Raw genomic sequence first — 18919 nt, 5'->3', positions numbered from 1 at the left:
TTTTTGATCAAGTTGTTTTTCGGTTGGATTTTGTTGTTTAACTGAATGTAAGCCTGCAATGTAAAGTCCTGTGCTGACATCTGTTGTAACTTCTGTAATACATCTTGTGGAATAACTTTTACCAGTTGGTCAATCATATGTTGGTTATAATTTTCCATCTTCAATGAATGATTGATACTAATTTACATTGCATAATACATGTTATATACTGAGAGATGTAAACGTGGATAGGTCAACGTGTATGGCACGTTTACAAGATCATACGTAGGAGGGTAGAGTATTAAAACCACTTCCTTTAATTTTCCACAACCGGATTTTAACAAGGATGTTAAGTAGCAGTTAAGAGAATTACGAGATTACGCATTGCTTTCGTTTTTATATTTATTAAATGATTTTTGCGAGTTTAAGGTTCATTATAACAAATGGACAAAAATTGCTGTGTTTAGTGTACAAAAAACTACTCCGAGTACAGACTACATTCATCTTTCTTTGATGGTACATGCATACTCTATTAACAAAAAATATACTGAACATTTTATCCCATTTACGGATTAGTATTAAAAGTATTGCATTTCAGTGAAGAAAACAAATAACAATAACTTCTATTTTTTTCCGCCCTACAGACTTGACGAAGTCTAATGGCAATTGGTCACGAAGTCTTGTGGCAAGTGTTCACTTTGTCTAATGGCAAATGGTCAGTGGATCTAATGGCAAATGGTCACAAAGTCTAATTGCAAATGACCAGTGAATCTAAGTAGACATGGTAACCATTTGCCATTAGATTCACTGGCAATTCGCCATTAGACATGGTGACCATTTGCCATCAGATTCACGGGCCATTTGCCATTGGACATAGTGACCATTTGCCATTAGACATAGTGACCATTCGCCATTAGATCCACTGACCATTTGCCATTAGGTTCACTGACCATTTGCCACAAGACTTGGTGACCAATTGCCATAAGACATAGTGACCATTTGCCATTAGGTCCACTGACCATTTGCCATTAGACATAGTGGCCATTTGCCATTAGATTCACTGACAATTTGCCATCCGACATAGTGATCATTTGCCATTAGATTTACTGACCAATTGCCATTAGACATGGTGACTATTTGCCATTAGATTCACTGACCATTTGCCATGGTGACCATTTGCAATTAGATTCACTGGCCATTTGCCATTAGACATAGTGACCATTTGCCATTAGATTCACTGGCAATTCGTCATTAGACATGGTGACCATTTGCCATCAGATTAACGGGCCATTTAACATTGGACATAGTGACCATTTGCCATTAGACATAGTGACCATTCGCCATTAGATTCACTGGCCAAAAAAGCAAAAGTGTCGGACAAAAAGCAAAATAATCGGACAAAAAGCAAAACGGACAAAAAGCAACGGACAAAAAGCAAAAGTGTCGGACAAAAAGCAAAATAATCGGACAAAAAGCAAAACGGACAAAAAGCAACGGACAAAAAGCAAAAGTGTCGGGCAAAAAGCAAAATTATCGGACAAAAAGCAAAAACGGACGAAAAGCGAATTGCGGACAAAAAGCACCGTATCAAACGCGGACCACGAAAAGGATATTAAAATAATCTATTACGCTAAAAGCAATATTCATACTACCGCTTGTTTAACTTAGAATAACAGGAGTAATTTTTTTTGCAAGTACACCTAAACCGAGAAAAGATTTTTATACCTGTCATTTATAAAAGTTGGCTGATTATAGGATAATTTGTTTTGTTGATAATGGGGAAGGTGGTACATTGTACCTATAAAGTACTTTTAAATGTCAATTGAATTTTTTGAATTTTGTCACGTTGTACTACTAGAAATATTTACTTGTAATCAATAGAATTTTTAAATGTTCTGTAACATATGTGTGAATAATTATGATAATTATTAACTTTCTTTGTCTGCAAAATTTGTTTGAAAAGTACAATGCCTAGTGTTTATATGAAACAACTTTCAAAAACCTTGACTGCAGACATAATGAGTTTCATATCTGGAAGTATTGTTATAAGAACAGCAACTGCTCAAATGATCTCAATTGACGCTAAAAATATCTCACAATAAATGAAATCTACATGTTTTGTCAAACCACAATCTGTCTATCATATTCTATCACAATGTCCTCCACATGTACACATAGTAGTACAACTTAATACTGCCTTTACACATTTGCATTTCCTTGGTAACCGTGTTCACTTTGAATAACTTAGTTAAATGCTTGCTGCAGGAAGATATTATATAGTTATATGGTACATGCATTACAGATGACAAGGACTGTCATCTGAGGACTTCATATATTGATTGTTTGGAAGCCATCTTGAATGATGGCCATTTTAAAAACATGAATTTCCAATATATCATTATTCGCTATTTCTATTAATTCACTGTTTGCACTCATACTTTTTTGTTAACTTATATTGGATATTCACAAAGTGGTCAGATAAGGCATGCACATGTTTACGAAATAAAGATATAAATATCAGAATTACGTTGCCTAAGTATTTTTTTATAACAAAAATTACGTATATATGATATATTGTATGACCAAAAGTTGTTGTTGGAAAGGATCAAAATTGTAGATTTTGAAAACACTGGAGCTGGATATCAGAAGTTTATTAAACTAAAATTCTGTATTCGGTCTTTATTATGTATTTTTCTAATATCATGAGCGTCTGGATGGAAGTTCCTTAATTTCTGATTTTTTTTCAAAGTGTATTTTTCCTTATCTTTAAAAATAGTGCTTTTTCTGTAAAGTTTTCATGCACATGATTTTACTTTTAAAATGTTATGTAATTAGATAAATTTTTTTTACTATTTATATTATTCTTTTCTTTAACCAGCAGACGAGCCTCGGTGGCCGAGTGGTCTGAGTAGTTACTACTGTAAACTCTAGCCTGTCAACAGCGAGGTTGTGAGTTCGTACCCCGCTCGTACGGGTGCACTCGACTCCAATCTTAATTGACTTGGATTGTTTTCCTATCGAAGGTCGTTGGTTTTCTCCTAGTACTCCGGCTTCCTCCACCAATAAAGACTGGCCGCCAGGAAATACCCTAAAACACCAAAAATCAAATCAAATCTTTAACCAGCATTTCCGTTGTTTTCTTAATCCTTATTGATCTTATTCATGTTGGCCATTATTCTTCAATCTGTAACCTGCATCCAGACCCTTCGATAGCGTTCTATGTTATATGCAAATACATTATCATTTTTCAATGATTATAAATAGATTTAAGCCTTGATAAACATGTACATAAATTAGGCCGTTAGTTTTCTCGTTTAAATTGTTTTACATTTGTCATTTCGGGGCCTTTCATAGCTGACAATGTGGTATGGGCTTTGCTTATGTTGAAGGTCGTACGGTGTACTATAATAGTTGTTTTTTCTGTGTCTTTTTGTCGCTTGTGGAGAGTTTCTCATTGGCAATCATTCCACATCTTCTATTTTTATATGTAGACCTAACGTATAAACTCTTTTACATGCATGTCAATTGAATTTTTCAACTGTTGAACTTGAGTTGAACAGGAAATGTATGCATGACCTTACGTAGTTTTAAAACAGATGTTGTCTCCGGTTGTAGTAACTTATAACTTCATGGTTTTTTTTATGTTTTTTTTTTTGTTTTTTATCATATCCTGTTAAAATAATATTGCATGTGATTAATGACCGTTTTTGTGTTTTTTAGTGTTTAAAAATGACTTGACCATTTGACATCTGATGATCTCAAGTACAATTATTAGTTATTTGATTTTTTGGCAGACAAAAATAAAAAATAAAAAACATAGATTGTAAAAGATCGAAAAAATTCGGCATCATATAACTTTTTTTTTTATATCAGAGAATAAAAGAAATATTTCAAAGAAGTCGGGTTTTTGTTTGGCTAGAGACAGTTTTCATTTACACAAAACCTACTCGATACTACATGTAGCAAAGTAATAAGAATTGAACTGCCTACAGAAAAGGGGGTGGGGGGTTGTTGTTGAGATATAAAAAAAAAATGTTAACCCTGCCGCATTTTTGAGCATGACCCATCTCAGGAACCTTTGGCCTTTGTTACTCTTGTATGATTTTTAATTTTAGTTTCTTGTGTAAATTTCGGAGTTTAGTATGACGTCCATTATCACTGAACTATATACATTTTGTTTAGGTGCCAGGTGAAGCACGCCTCCGGGTGCGGGAGTTTCTCACTGCATTGAAGACCCATTGGTGGCATTCAACTGTTGTCTGCTTCGGGTTGTTGTCTCTTTGACACATTCCCCATTTCCGTTCGCAATTCTATTTAACTCTAAACTTGAAAAAAGTTCATTTGTTATAGACCTAGACTATATCTTTTTTTGTTTAACTTACTACAAAAGTGGAACAATGCATTTCTCATTTTTCATCGACAAAATCAAGGAATAAACAACCACATGGTGTTATATATAAATATACATTATGTATCTTACCTGATGGTACTCCCTTAGCGGCGGTAAATACATTTAAAACCGTTCATAAACCAACAAACTAATTTACGTTTCTTTCCCTAGTACAGATTTACCCTTGTGACATGCTTTTTAGCCGGGAATGTTTCTTACGTAAAACATGTTTAAAATTGCGTTGAAGAACTTATTAACTGTTGCCAAATCACAGTCCCCGCTTCATTTATCTAGTATTAGACTTATAAATTCTTGCCGTAGCTCTATTCATCTGAGATCGAATATACTTTGTGTGAATCTGTGTGCAAGGTCAAATGGACATAAACAGAATGTAAAATGTTATCTCATTCCGTTCCAGCCTTCAAGGTGCTTGAATAAAAAAGCTGGTCAAAACAAGCTTGACCAGGGTTCAAAGAAATATCTGTGGTATCTAGTTATAAGCACATTTATTGTTGGCGCATGTATGCTGTCCACCGTTGGATATTCAAAGGTGAAGAGAAGACTTAAAGGAATTGAAAATGTGACAGATGAAAATACTAGGAAAATGAAACATTTTTTCCGATACAAAGGAGTTGTTCTGCCACAGTTTACTGAAAATAGTGTACATAAATTTGAGAATTTCGAAGTCCGACCTGATGATGTATGGGTTGTCTCATTTCCAAGATCAGGTACTAAATTCAGTGTGGTTTTCTGTTGACTTTAACCCAGTCTTTTCATGACCCTCTGCAGAATATCTATTTTAACTGAACTTGTCAATTTTGTCTACAAAACATAATCTTCATGACTCAATCATTCTTCATGTTCTTGAAACACAAGAAAACAAATGTGTTGCATCATTACATTCTAGCTGCAAAACCGTAGCTCTTCGGTCCTTATGGTTTGCAAAAAGTAAAAAAAAATATTCAAGGATCTAAGAGCTGCCGTTCTGCATCTAACATATTATATTTGAATTTCAACATGTTCGTCAAAACATACATGTACATTTGCTTTGTTAGTTTTACTATTCAATGCTACATGTATTATAATTATATATATGTACATTTGTATGCATGCACATTATAATGATTACCGGGTATGTGTTAAAACAAAATATGCATGTAAGTTAAATAACTACAAACATGACAAACATGACAAATGTATAAATTCCATATTGACAAAATGACAAATGTGTCGTGTGTTTCTAAGTCTACATCATGTACATCTAGAAAATTTCTGTGGAAGTGTTCAATTTTTGAAATTTGAGTTAAAAGAAATCAGAAGTTGAAAAGCAATGAGCATGATAAGTACCGAAAGGTAAAAATGTAGTACACATATGTTAAACATGATGTACATGTACACACAAAGCGATTTCAGTCAACTATTATCATGATTATGATCATGATTATTGTATTCATCCTTTAATTTAAAATTTAAAATTTTACAAACTGAAGTGACCATTACAAAATATTTTTCTTTCTCTTAGGAACGACATGGACACAAGAAATAGTATATTTGATAAATTCAAACATGGATATAGAAAAAGCCAAAACGGTTTCTATTGATGACAGATTTCCATATTTGGAATACCTCACACCAGGACTTGATGCTATATCTAATTTACCATCACCAAGATTGATCAAGACACATTTACCATTGAAACTGTTACCTAAAGATATCAACAAAGCTAAGGTAAATAAAAGTACTTTTAAACATATTTCTGAGGTAGCTTAAGACTCTCTAAACATAATAAAGAGGGTTTAAATTTTAATCACTGCAAATGAAAATAAATGTGGGGTATACCACAGTAAGACAGCATCTCAACAAAAAAATTTTGAGATCAATAATATACATGATATAAGATTTTCAAGAAAAGCCATTCAATAGACTGAATAGCTATATATAGTCATCATATGCATGATATGGTCATGGCAATTCATCAGTTCAAATGTTTTTATTCTGTTCCAGTTCTTACATGTCTTATTAGAATTAATATATAAATATTGCTTTCAATTGTAGCCTTGTTTTACAGTGGCGGATCCAGAACTTTTCATAAAAGGGGGGGGGGGGGGGGCTACAGTCATGCTTCAATGATTCCCTATATAATCAACCAAATTTTTCCCACGAAAGGATCAGCCTATGTTTTGTGATTATGTTTTATGGTTAAGCATTCTTTTTAAAATTCATTGTTGATGGTATCATACACCCAAAATTTAAACTAAAAATGTTATTTATGTCATCATCATGATCATGGTCATATCAATCATTTGTCAATATAATTATTACTTATGGACTTGACAAGGTCAATATGTTATATATGGACCATGTATTGACTGAGTGAAACTCCTTTAATTATATAACATGTAAATAGTGTAAGTTAAGAAATTATATTGACTGGATGTTACTATTTTTGGGATACGATTGTTTTCAAGTAATCTGTAGACTTATACGATTGGCTCAGGGGCAATGCCCTCACGTCAACCGTTTTATTCTACACATTAAGGAACATCTCAGATTCTTAGGGTTGTCTTGGTTTAAAAGGTAAAAACAAACAAATGGATTGTACTTAAACAACTTTCCTATAATGTTCTTTTCATAATCTTCATGTTTGATATTTCCCTTGACTTATATGCGTGTTTTTAACAACAGAACTAAGCAGTATTTATATTTAATGTTTTTATAAATTTAGAAACACGTCAGAGGGAATTCCCCAGTTGTGATAAAAATACGAGAGTTCTCTGAATTTCGATAAATCTATTTCTGTCATATAAGAACTGAAGTGGAGTTTTTCTTATATGTCACTGTTATGAAACTGATATTTGATAATGTACTTCCATAAAGAAATAGAGAACCATCTAGGTCGTTTAATTAATGTGCGTTCTTGCTTCAGGGTTTGTTTAGGTAATTATGCGCATGCGTATAGTTTTCTTGACTTCAAGGGGTATAAGATTGAATGGTTGCTCTGGATTCCCCACTCAATTGATTAATTTATAACTCATGGGATCCTTTCTATGTATGTATGCTATTGAGGGTTATTGTTGTTGCATAATTTTTAATCATATGCATCATTAAATTTAAAATAAATGTAGTCCACATCGTAAGAGTAACTACAACACCCCTTCAGGCGAAATGGAGTCTTCCATATTATCGTTTCGAGTTGTCTCCCTTCCGGAAGTAACTTCCGTGAATTCTGAATCAAAACAACACGTTGAGAAAACTTAACTCGTTCTGTCGATAAACGTCGTATTATATTAAAAACGATCGCAATTTAAACCGAGAAATGTATACGGAAAGAAGTCATAATCACAGACCCAAAGGAAATTAAATATTTAAAGAGTAAGGAATGGAGTTCCTCCTAGAATTAACGTAGAAAAATAGGTGATACATGTAAGATACGAAGTGAAATACCTTCTCTCACTCTGAGTCTCAGTGACTGCTGAGGAAAGTAAACTTAGAATTGATAGTACAAAACTAAAACACAATAGGCCTATTAGTATATTGTTCATATACTTTTATCCGAGATTGGCTATTTTGTAACTATTCAGATTACGTATATTTTACATTTTACATGTGCAGTTGAATTAGTTTTGAAAATAATATTATCCAGCTACATGTGTCAATGAAAACAATGGCAATCGTATCCCTCAGAGCAATCTGCTCTTTTATTGATAACATGGAGTTATTATCATTTTTAAAAAGAAATAGTTACATAGAGCAATGTAGAGTCAACACATCATGCACATGGTCAATACAAATATGTCAAAATAGTAAAAAATATAAAATACATATTACATGTATTACAAATCTAGGAAACATGTGACAAAATAAGAGAATGAAAACAAGAAACTTCAAACCATAACCATGATAACATTTAGAATGGAAATGGGAAATGCATCCAGGGGTTTCATTATCTTTCATGTTGACTGGTACTTTCCCATTTCTAGGTGGTACTTTTCAATTTATTCCATGAATATCTTATATAAAAATTTCTACATTTAGGCGGTACTTGTCAATAGCATAGGAGGGTAAAAGTACCGGGTACCGCCTCTTTATGAATGGCCTGTGCATCAAAGATTTTTATATTGACCACCAATAGACATATATATATCTGTATATAGAAATATTGTGCAATACATATAAAAAATAGAAATGGGGCTTCAGATACATGAAATAACCTTTCAAACATGTGATCATAATATCAAATGAAAATAGAGAATGCTACACCATGTACACCATACGTAATATTTGGTTTTATACACTTATAAAAAAAAACTGATATTGAATTCACTGAGGCAGGCAATAATATAACCAAGTAAATTGGTTTAAAAAAATATGAACTATAAATCCTCTATTAAATACTGAACATACATATATAATTGAGGATTTATGGAAGTTATGGATACCTGCATCTAACTAACAAAGAGAAACTATTACCAAGATTACAATACATTTCAGAGGACATGTACAGTTTTTATTATATCATAGATATTAAGGGAGAAACCAATGTATTTGATAAAATTATTTTTCAAAATCAATTGTGTATCAAATATTTAACCACAATTGTTATGACTGTACAAGTAAAATTATATGAGATTTAGCGTGGTGAATATGGTCTTTTATTAAGAATTCAATTCTTATAAGATAATATAATCATGATAATGATAATACCAACATGGAATATATACAAATATGTATATATGCAATGAAACATGAATGTTATATAAATTGTAGGTGATATACGTAGCCAGAAATCCAAAAGATACCGCTGTATCTTACTATCACTTCTGTAAGCTGCTGAAGACGTTCTCAGGAGAGTTTGATTTCTTCCTCAAGTTATTTGTCAACCATAAAGGTATGATGTATACAAGTGTAGCATGTATGGTGATAGCAATGCATTTATTATGCATATTAGAAAAAGGCACAGAGACAATAAATACAGTATTCTATCTATGATATCTTTTATTTCTTATTTACATGTATCTGCCCATAGCAAGATAGTAAACAAGAAATATTTTGAACACTTTTGACAAGTACCTTGGATTCATATATCAACTTAGTACATGAATATGTAAATTTCTGGTATATCTATTGTAAAATTTGTTCATAGTAAATGAAAAAAGTACAACACAATATCCATTATAAACAAGTCCAAGTGTCTTGGCTTTAGCTATATAGGTATACACAACATTGTATCATCATATCCATGTTCATTACTTTAACAAAGATCAACACTAATAAGTTGTTCTATAATATTTTGATTTTTTCAAATAAAATTGAATCATTTTAGGTTTAACATACTCACACAGTTTCCAAAGGGACATAACTCTTGCATATTTTGAATTGTACTTTTCTTCATTTCAGTGGGATATGCTCCATGGTGGCAGCATGTACTGGATTTTTGGAATATCAAAGACGATCCAAATGTTTTGTTTATAACTTATGAAGACATGTGTGAGGTAAGGTGAAAGTTGGTGCGATTGTTCTGTTTATGATCCAGAGATTAGCAAATGTTCTGTTTATGATCTAGAGATTACTTTTCATGATTTTTATTACCTATAAAAGCCTGGTCGTCTGAATTTTTACAGACACAATATGTTTTCTTGTATTCTCAGGACAGGAATGATTTTATTTTATAATAGTTATCATGTGAGATGTAGAAATGCATTTATGAAGATACAGAGCTTCTGTGCAAGACTCATTCCTATATGCATCATTACCAGCAATCACCACTTAATTGTGGTGCTCCTTAACCATTGCATTTTAAGCACTACCATTGGATTTAGAGCAGCACTCTTAGTCTTGATTTTTTCATCATAAATTTCAAATTTTGAGTTTTTACGAAAAAAAGTATTTATAATTTTACCTAATCAGTAAATTTTTTATAGTACAATGTAGTATATTACACTTAATTGTGGTGCTCCTTCAACATTTCAATTTTAGCACCACCCTTGGATTTCAAGCATAACACAAGCAAATATAGAATGTATGTTGTGCATCAATATGAAATGTCTGTTTTTATTTTTTTATGCTCCATTTATCAGGGTTGGCAAAGTTTTACTCACCCGGGAATTCCTGGGCGAGAAAACCCGGGTTTTCCCGGGCTGGGCAATACTCCCAGAAATGGGTAATAGTGGGCATTACTCGGCAATATGATTTTTTAAGCTTATTTTAACACAAAATAGTATTTGAAAGACTTGTTATAGTTTCATAGTATAACAGCTAAATATATACTTTTTATACAGATAACCATTGACAGTCATTTCTAGAAAATTCAATTTATTTCTCTTCTCTATTAATTTTATATGTATGCAGAATACAAAATTTGCACATTTAAAGATACCTTTTAATTACCAAGTATTGTTTCAATAATCCAAACTTTGAAAAATGCATTTTATTGCAGTGTTTAAGTGAATTGTTAATTTTAATTGTTATACATTCATATTGCTTAATAAACACCCTACAGGGTCATGCCATTAACACTTATAAAATTGAAAGGACTGATTATTGTTACATAAACAAATCTGTGTTCTAATCTGAATAATTACTTATTAATTAGTGACAGTACATATACATTATTTAAATGTGATGTTTCTTTAATACATGTAATTGTTAATTCTTAATAGGAGCTATATTCATTTGAAAAAAAAATGATTTTATTTGCTTTCTATTTACAGTTTGCCAATCTAGACAAATGCTAAACAAACAAAATAGGGTATAAATATCTTATTAAATATTTTATATTACCCAGTATTACCCACTAAAACCCAGTAAAACCCAGGTTTTCCCAGTATTTCCCACTGGGCTGGGCAATACTCATAAAACCCAGGTTTTTGCCAACCCTGCCATTTATGGGCATTATGTTTTCTGGTCTGTGCGTCTTTCTGTTCGTTCATCCGTCCGTCTGTCCCGCTTCAGGTTAAAGTTTTTGGTCAAGGTTGTTTTTGATGGAGTTGAAGTCCAATCAACTTCTAAACTTAGTACAAATGATCCCTATGATATGATCTTTCTAATTTTAATGTCAAATTAGAGATTTTCCCCCATTTTCACGGTCCACTGAACATAAAAAATGACAGTGTGAATGCAGCATCCGTGTACTGGGGACACATTCTTGTTTCATTATCAGATATAGAAGGCATTGTTTACAAGATGATAATTTGACAAATAAACACAGAAAAATTAAGAGTCCTGGAGGCCAACCTTAAAAATATGTTTGTTTGCAGTTTTCCGACTGTACCTTCAGACTGAAGGGTCGCTAGGTAGGAAAAATATTTTATTTTATCAGCCAAAATACAGTTTAAACAAGCAGTTACACTAAACCAAGTTTATTGTGAAGAAAAAAAAACATTTTAAAACAAAAACACTGGACATGCTGAAAACCAACATCAAATGAACAGGCATTTTCAGATAAAAAACCTTTTAACCAAAACTGAAACTTTAACATAGTGCCATTATTCAATTTATGACATAAAATATGGTATAATTATTAAATACTGGAACACTTATAAACAAGGAATGTCATTATGACTAGAACTGTTTTAAAGAAATATATTCAGACATGTATGCTTCTTGACTAGAATGTTTTCATGAGTAGAGTATTTTCATATGAAAAATGTAGATATTAAAGATTTATAAGACAATGTATTAAAGAGTGTATTTTTAATAAAAAAAAATAACCATTGAATCTTCCTCAATTGAAAAAAAGGCAACTTGAAAAAAAAGTATTAAGACATTCGACTGTTTTCATATTTCTAACAATATTTAATTATATGTGATAAGGTTATATTTTTGCCAGGCTTTAATGAAAACCAAAGAAATCTAAAGTTTGGGGTGAAATCCATAGCACCCCATTAAAAGTAAATGGTCTGTACTGAAATGTTTTTAATGCATAAAAAAAATTGGTAGCATAGCTCCTAAGGACATGTTTTAATTGAATTCACACAGGCCACACAGTTTGGGTATATTTAATATTGTAAGAAAGAAAATAATTGCAATGAGTGGGCAGCCCCCCTTATCCTAAAGGAGCATACTCATTGCAATCGAAGATGGATTTAATATAGAGAGAGTATATTTATTTTTCAAGCTAACCATTCATTTTCTCTACATCTTTGTGTAGTTAGGGTTGCTTCTTATTGATTTGGCATGATCTATATCCATTAACATTTCAAATGAGCCCTTCCTCCATACAGGCGTGTTTACAGATATCCATGAAGATGTAAGTCACGGAGGAGTGGTTTCATCTTTGTCGTCTTCACAACGATTTGTAGAAAATATGCCATACTTCAAGCTGCTGTCGAATTATTTAACCACTGAAATTGGTTCCATAAAGTCAGGCTCCACAGATTCTGTACCCAATTTGTTTGAGACAGAATGGTTATCGTGTCAGTTATGAATATCCGCTGCATCATCGTCAATGATATCATCACACATCATTACATGTGCCTGAATCTGTATAAACAGTTTACTAATAAACTTTTTTGTTTGTTATTTGTCTTAAAATTGACACGAGACGACAGCGTAAAGTACTCCTCCGTGACTTCATGGATACCTGTAAACAATTTCCATGTGCTTTATCATTAAATGGTCACATGAACGCTTGACGGGAAGCTAAGACAAACCGAACTTGAAATGCGTAATTGACCCAGACTTTAAATCATTTCCGGAAAGGACCCAAAGTTCCGGATCGCGTCAATAGAAGTATTAAAAAAAATTTCTTCAAATTTAAAGCAATAAAATTTTCACAGTCGGTGGGATTTTCAAGGGTTGGTCGGTAAACTGCAAACAAACAATATTTTAATTTAAGCCCCATTTTATAATTTACATTTGTTTTATATTTTTAGGATATGGAAGGCAACATTAGAAAGATTGCTGATTTTTTGGGCAAGAACCTGTCAGACAAAGATGTCAAGTATATAGAACATCATTGTAGCTTTGATAACATGAAGAATAACGCACAAGTTAACTATGAATGGATGAGACATCTAGGAGTCTGGGATAACAAGGATAAGGATAATTCACATATCAGAAAAGGTAAGGAATATTTTCTAATAATTCTAAATACTAAGGATTTCCTTGTGCCAGGCATAGATTACCTTAGCCATATTTGTCACAACAATTTGGAATTTTGGGTTCTCAATGCTGTTCAACTTTGTTCAGGTTTTGGTTTACCAACTATTTTGATCTGAGCATCACTGATGAGTTTTTTGTAGATGAAGGGCTATTTACTCTAGGTTATGATACATTTGCTTGCCTTCATACAGTGAATTGGGTTATTTTGGTTGTAGTTTAATAATTTTGGTTTATTTGGTGCCTCCAATGAAAGTGCCAAAATTAAACACACGAAATGAAGCAAACACTAAAAATTGAAACGCCAAAATCGCGTACCAGTTCCACAATATCGTAATGTTAACTGTTGGGGAAAATATTTTTTATGTTATTCAACCTTCTGTATATTTCCTACAATTTTATACATGTTATACATAGCCATATCTGCAAATAAATATCAATGATATAAATGACTATATCGGGTATAATTTGACAACAACACTATATAATTTTTTACTTATTTGTCAATTTTCTGAAATGGTTAAGGAATCACAACATGAGTTTTTATTCACACATGTCATAAATATGCCAGGCAATTGCTGATTAGACACCCTTATTGGCAATTAGAATATCAAACCTTCTTGTAATCCTTTATATTTAATTAATTAACATGTACTGTCAGAGGCATAAGGATTAAAATTTAAATCTTTCATCGTCAATAGATAAACATGTACTGCAATAGGGATGATTAAAATTAATTTCATATGATATTTGTAAAAAATAAATAGAAAAGTGATTTTAATGTTTCAGATTTTATTTCATACAGTCAGGATTCTACTTCGTCAAAATTATCTCCCCCTTACGCCAATTAATTTTCACAATCGTAGAAATGGAAGCCATTGTAGGGATGACGCGCTGTCAATTTTGCTCTTGAAAACCGATAAATTTATCCGCATGGCACCATTACGATCCTTATATGTCAGTTGTATTTTAAAAGACAAATGTATCTACTAGCTAATAAGCAGAGTTAATGATCTTGTCTGCATTGATTCAACTTAAAACTATTGTCTTATCGGTTGTCAGGTGGAATTTTTGAAAATTCATAAACATTTAAAAAACTTCTAATTAGATATTTCGTGGAAGGGCAGACTAGATTTTTTTAGTGGTTGAAGACTATAAACCTTAGTTATCACACACAAAAAATTATTTTTTTTCGAAGATATGCATTTTCATCATCCAACTTGAAAGACTGTCGTCAAGTACTTTTAGTAAAAAAAGAGCTGTTCGAACACACCTACTCTGTTTTATGATTCATTAGATAGGTATTTCACTTGACCCATATATTTCATCTTTTAGTACTGTGATTTTTTTATGTTATAAAGTTAACCTGTAGCTTTGATATATAAAAATGATAGAATCAAATCTTCTTGCTTTGTACGTTTTCAAGACAAAATATTCAACTCAAACATGCCCTAACATAAAAAGGTGCACTTGATTTTCTCTTTTCGATACAATTGTTATCCATTTTTTAGAATTTTTTCTTGAGTCACATAATGGAAGGGCAGACACGAAAATTACTGAACTAATAGATTGATATGTTCTCCATCCGTGGTAATTTTTTCAAAAAAATCGAAGGTTATGCATTTTCTACATCCAACTTGATAGATACCCATGTCGTCGACTTGATATCTAATTGTTCTGCTTAACTATGTCATAGATAAATTGAAACCTTATGCAAACGGTATTTTTAAAATAGAACATTTCGTAATTGAGAAGAAAATTGTCATTTTATTTGTTTCTATTTACTTTTAAATTTTTTGTTACTATAGTAAACATTACAGTAAGCATTTATCGCCTTCTCTAACAAAGAGCTTCGATTCTTTTTTTCTATTTCAACCGGGTTTCCGCCTGATATTTTTTTTACAGCTTTGAACCATGATATAGGGAATTATTTGCTATTGCATCCAATTCGATTCCTTTATCAAGTTAACTTTGTCGTGTTTCTAGTTTTAGAAATGCAATGATATTTTGTCAATAAACTGGTGAATAAATGCAAATATGAATGAGCTTGCTCACTACTGTTGTTCCAAAATTAATCATAACAATTTGACAAAGCACCAAAATTACACACACCAAAATAAAACACATGCCTTTCGACAGAAAAACGCCAAATTATCCCGACGCCAAAATTCCCCAATTTACGGTACCAGGTGCATATCTTATTGTCAACCAGTCTGAATCTGAAAAAGGTCATATATATAATCAGTGAGTTTCATGTCCAGGGATTAAGAAATTTTGTTATAGCTCACTAGCCCAGGACTTATTGGTAGCAGGATTTTACTAGCCCTGTTGAAAGAACTATAATAGCCCAACAAAACTGACCTACTAGACTGAAATATGCCTGAAAAATTCAGAGGTTACTGCAATATACAATGAATTCTATAAACTTAACAATTTTTATCCGTTGTACAGTAGATTTTTTCAAATTGGATACCCAAAACTTAATTCCAAAACATATCCCATTAGCAGATATATTCAATTAATCGATAATTGAATATTCATTAAATATACTGTAATAATGAGTTGACAAAATCCTGAGATGGTATAAGTCTTGACCGCTTCTAAACATGGTTATATAAAGTCATGCCTTGCATAAAAGGATTGGAGTAATTTTTATCAGATACATCATCACTTTTGTGTAAAAGAAATATCAGCTGGTTATATGTAATGCTCATATTTGTTTTCAGTTTTAAAATCCTATTTATTAAAATAAATCAAATGACCACAATTATTTATGTGAATAAATATCACCATCCATACGATTTGTGTCTTTTATAATTGTTTTATAAACGAAGTACAGTAATATCCATATTTACATTTATCACAGGTACGATAATTGTGGGCTCTAAATAGATTACAAACCGAGCACAGTCTCTAAACTGAAATTGTTTTTGTTATAAATTTTATTTCTTTAAAAATCAAATTCATTTGAATATCAATGAAGATAATCATGATTGATGAAATATTATTGCATCAAATTTAAGATTTCTGAAGGCTGTTAATGTTTAGGTCATGGTTCTAGAGGCTTCTTCACAGTATGTAAACAAAAACAAAATGGCTGCCATAACATGTGCACATGTTTCATATTTATATCTGACAAAAGTCAGGTTTCTGCTGTCCAAAGGGATTCACATTTATATTGCAATAAATTATTCATAAGCAGGTACAATCAGGTTACATTATATTTCTGTGCATAAACAATGTACAATACCCCCTGTACTGAAAAATCGATATTGAAAGTACGGGATCCTTATACAAAATCAGTTCAAATTCTGGGAATCCCAGATGACGTAGTCGAATCTGATTGGCTAAGATATAATAGTGATGAGGGGATTTTTCACTTTCTATTTTGGAAGGGCCAAGATTTTTTTGTTACTAGTCCGTCGGGCATATTGGGTTACAAGTTTTGGTTGCCCGAGGCCTAAAGGCTGTAGTCCCGGGCGTCGGGCTAGTGGATTTTTTAACTCCTGATGTCGTGACATCAACAGTATTATTTTTACTGCACCAGATGCACTTTTATACAATAAAAAATAACATTCACACTGGAGTCCCACTAGTAGTAGTCATTGCAACTCCAAGAATACAAAAAGATGATGTGGTAAATATTGCTTATTATTAGGGTATGTGGTTGAATCCTTTTGATACTCGAAATACTATAATCATTTTTCTTTACTTCAGGAAAGATAGGTGAATGGAGGCTTTACTTCAATAAAGAAACAAACTATCAGATCAACAGAATGGTGGCTCATAAACTCAATGCTAGTGGACTCACCTTCAAGTATGATAAAGATGGAGCAGAAACAACTGACCAGGGAGGTGAAAAACAAACTGCTAAAGATTCAACTTGACATCAGGGTCAGCATAGATAATTGTGGTCAATCATTTAGACATGCTGGTCCGGCCAAGAAGAGTTGAACAGGCGTTTGGTGAATTGGAATTTAGAAAAGTCAGACGGAAGGGCCATTTCCAGCAACTTTTATTGAATAAATTATTTGTTTTAATTTTTTTGTGTACTATTTTCTGTATTTGCCATAATAAGTCTTGCTTTTTCTGAATTTTTCTATTGTGCCTGCTACCTTTTTGCCACCATAAATTACACTTAAAAGTTTACAGCTTTGTGGTGGGAAAAACAATTCTACAATAGTTTTAAGAACAATCTAAATGACTGAAAGCCTTGAAAAGGAGAATAAGATGCTGTTGGGTCATTAATACCATGTTAAATCATACATAAGTCAGTTTGCTTGTTTTAAATGGGTTTACATTGTCATTTCGGGGCCTTTTATAGCTGACTATGCAGTATGGGTTTTGCTCATAGTTGAAGGCCATACAGTGACCATACTGTAATTGTTAACTTTAATGTTACTGGGTCTCTGGTGGAGAGTTGTCATTGTCAATAATATCTTTTATAAAAATATATATATTACCATGACAAAAAAAAGAAATGATAAACAATAGTCCACAAAACACCTGTGATGTCCATGGCTAAGCAGGTCTGAACAAACACCTACAGCTTTTTAAAGTGCAAAATTCAAATAGCAACTGATTGCATTCTGGACTTGTTACAAAATTAAACAGATCTAATTGAGGTCTAATGAATTCTACCAAAAAGAAACGTTAAATTGTTTCTTGAAGAATTTTGAGATTGATTATTCAAAGTAAATACTTTCATTTTTCTGTTCAAATTGAATAGTATATAGATTAGGCAAAAAATGGTTTAAGAAATAAATGTCCTGTAGTCTGTATAAATACTGTAATATCGCAGAAAGACATAGTGGTAATCTCAATAATTTTTCTGATTGTTGCATGCCGTCCTTGTAATTTGAAATCTGATATAAAAATGTGTGGAAGATGGATACACATTTTTCTACACTGATTTAATTGGTTATCAAAGGTACCAGGATTATAATTTAGTTCGCCAGACGTGCATTTCGTCTACATAAGGTAGACTTATCAGTGACACTCATATCAAGTTATTTATAAAGCCAAGCAAGTACAAAGTTGAAAGGCATAGAGGATCCGAAATTCCAAAAAGTTGTGCCAAATACGGCTACGGTAATCTATGCCTGGGATAAAAAATCCTTAGTTTTTCGAAAAAGTTTTGTAAACAGGAAATTTATAAAAATGACCACATTATTGATATTCATGTCAACACAGAAGTTGAGTACAGGGCTGGTGATACCCTCGGGGACGAAACGTCCACCATAATTGGCATCGACCCAGTGGTGTCAATAGTTATCAAAGGTAACAGGATTATAATTTAGTACGCCAGACGTGCGTTTCGTCTACATAAAGACTCATCAGTTTCGCTCATACCAAATTATTTATAAAGCCAAAGTACAAAATTGAAGAGCATTGAGGATCCAAAATTCCAAATAGTTGTGCCAAATACGGGTAAGCTAATTTATGCCTGGG

At 32.3% G+C, this 18919-nt stretch overlaps 1 protein-coding gene across 1 annotated transcript; it reads left to right on the top strand.

Annotated features, from left to right (window-relative positions):
- Positions 1 to 4530: 4530 nt before the first annotated feature.
- LOC143049880 (sulfotransferase 4A1-like) lies at positions 4531 to 17508 on the top strand. Its single transcript, XM_076223642.1, has 6 exons — positions 4531 to 5097; positions 5892 to 6097; positions 9137 to 9257; positions 9767 to 9861; positions 13243 to 13432; positions 17186 to 17508. Exons 1-6 carry the CDS (start codon positions 4596 to 4598, stop codon positions 17353 to 17355), a joined length of 1284 nt encoding a protein of 427 aa, XP_076079757.1. The 5' UTR covers positions 4531 to 4595; the 3' UTR covers positions 17356 to 17508.
- Positions 17509 to 18919: the final 1411 nt, after the last annotated feature.

Source organism: Mytilus galloprovincialis, chromosome 10 (assembly GCF_965363235.1).
Source record: "Mytilus galloprovincialis chromosome 10, xbMytGall1.hap1.1, whole genome shotgun sequence".
Taxonomy (NCBI): domain Eukaryota; kingdom Metazoa; phylum Mollusca; class Bivalvia; order Mytilida; family Mytilidae; genus Mytilus; species Mytilus galloprovincialis.
The sequence above is the reverse complement of the archived record's forward strand: the minus strand, read 5'-3'. Positions and strand labels throughout refer to the sequence as shown.

Excerpts from the sequence above, each read along its gene's own strand:
- LOC143049880 (XM_076223642.1), top strand. The coding sequence starts at position 4,596 with ATGTTTAAAATTGCGTTGAAGAACTTATTAACTGTTGCCAAATCACAG. Across the intron at positions 6,098-9,136 it reads AAGATATCAACAAAGCTAAG|GTGATATACGTAGCCAGAAA; the intron begins GTAAATAAAAGT and ends TATAAATTGTAG. Across the intron at positions 9,862-13,242 it reads CTTATGAAGACATGTGTGAG|GATATGGAAGGCAACATTAG; the intron begins GTAAGGTGAAAG and ends TTATATTTTTAG.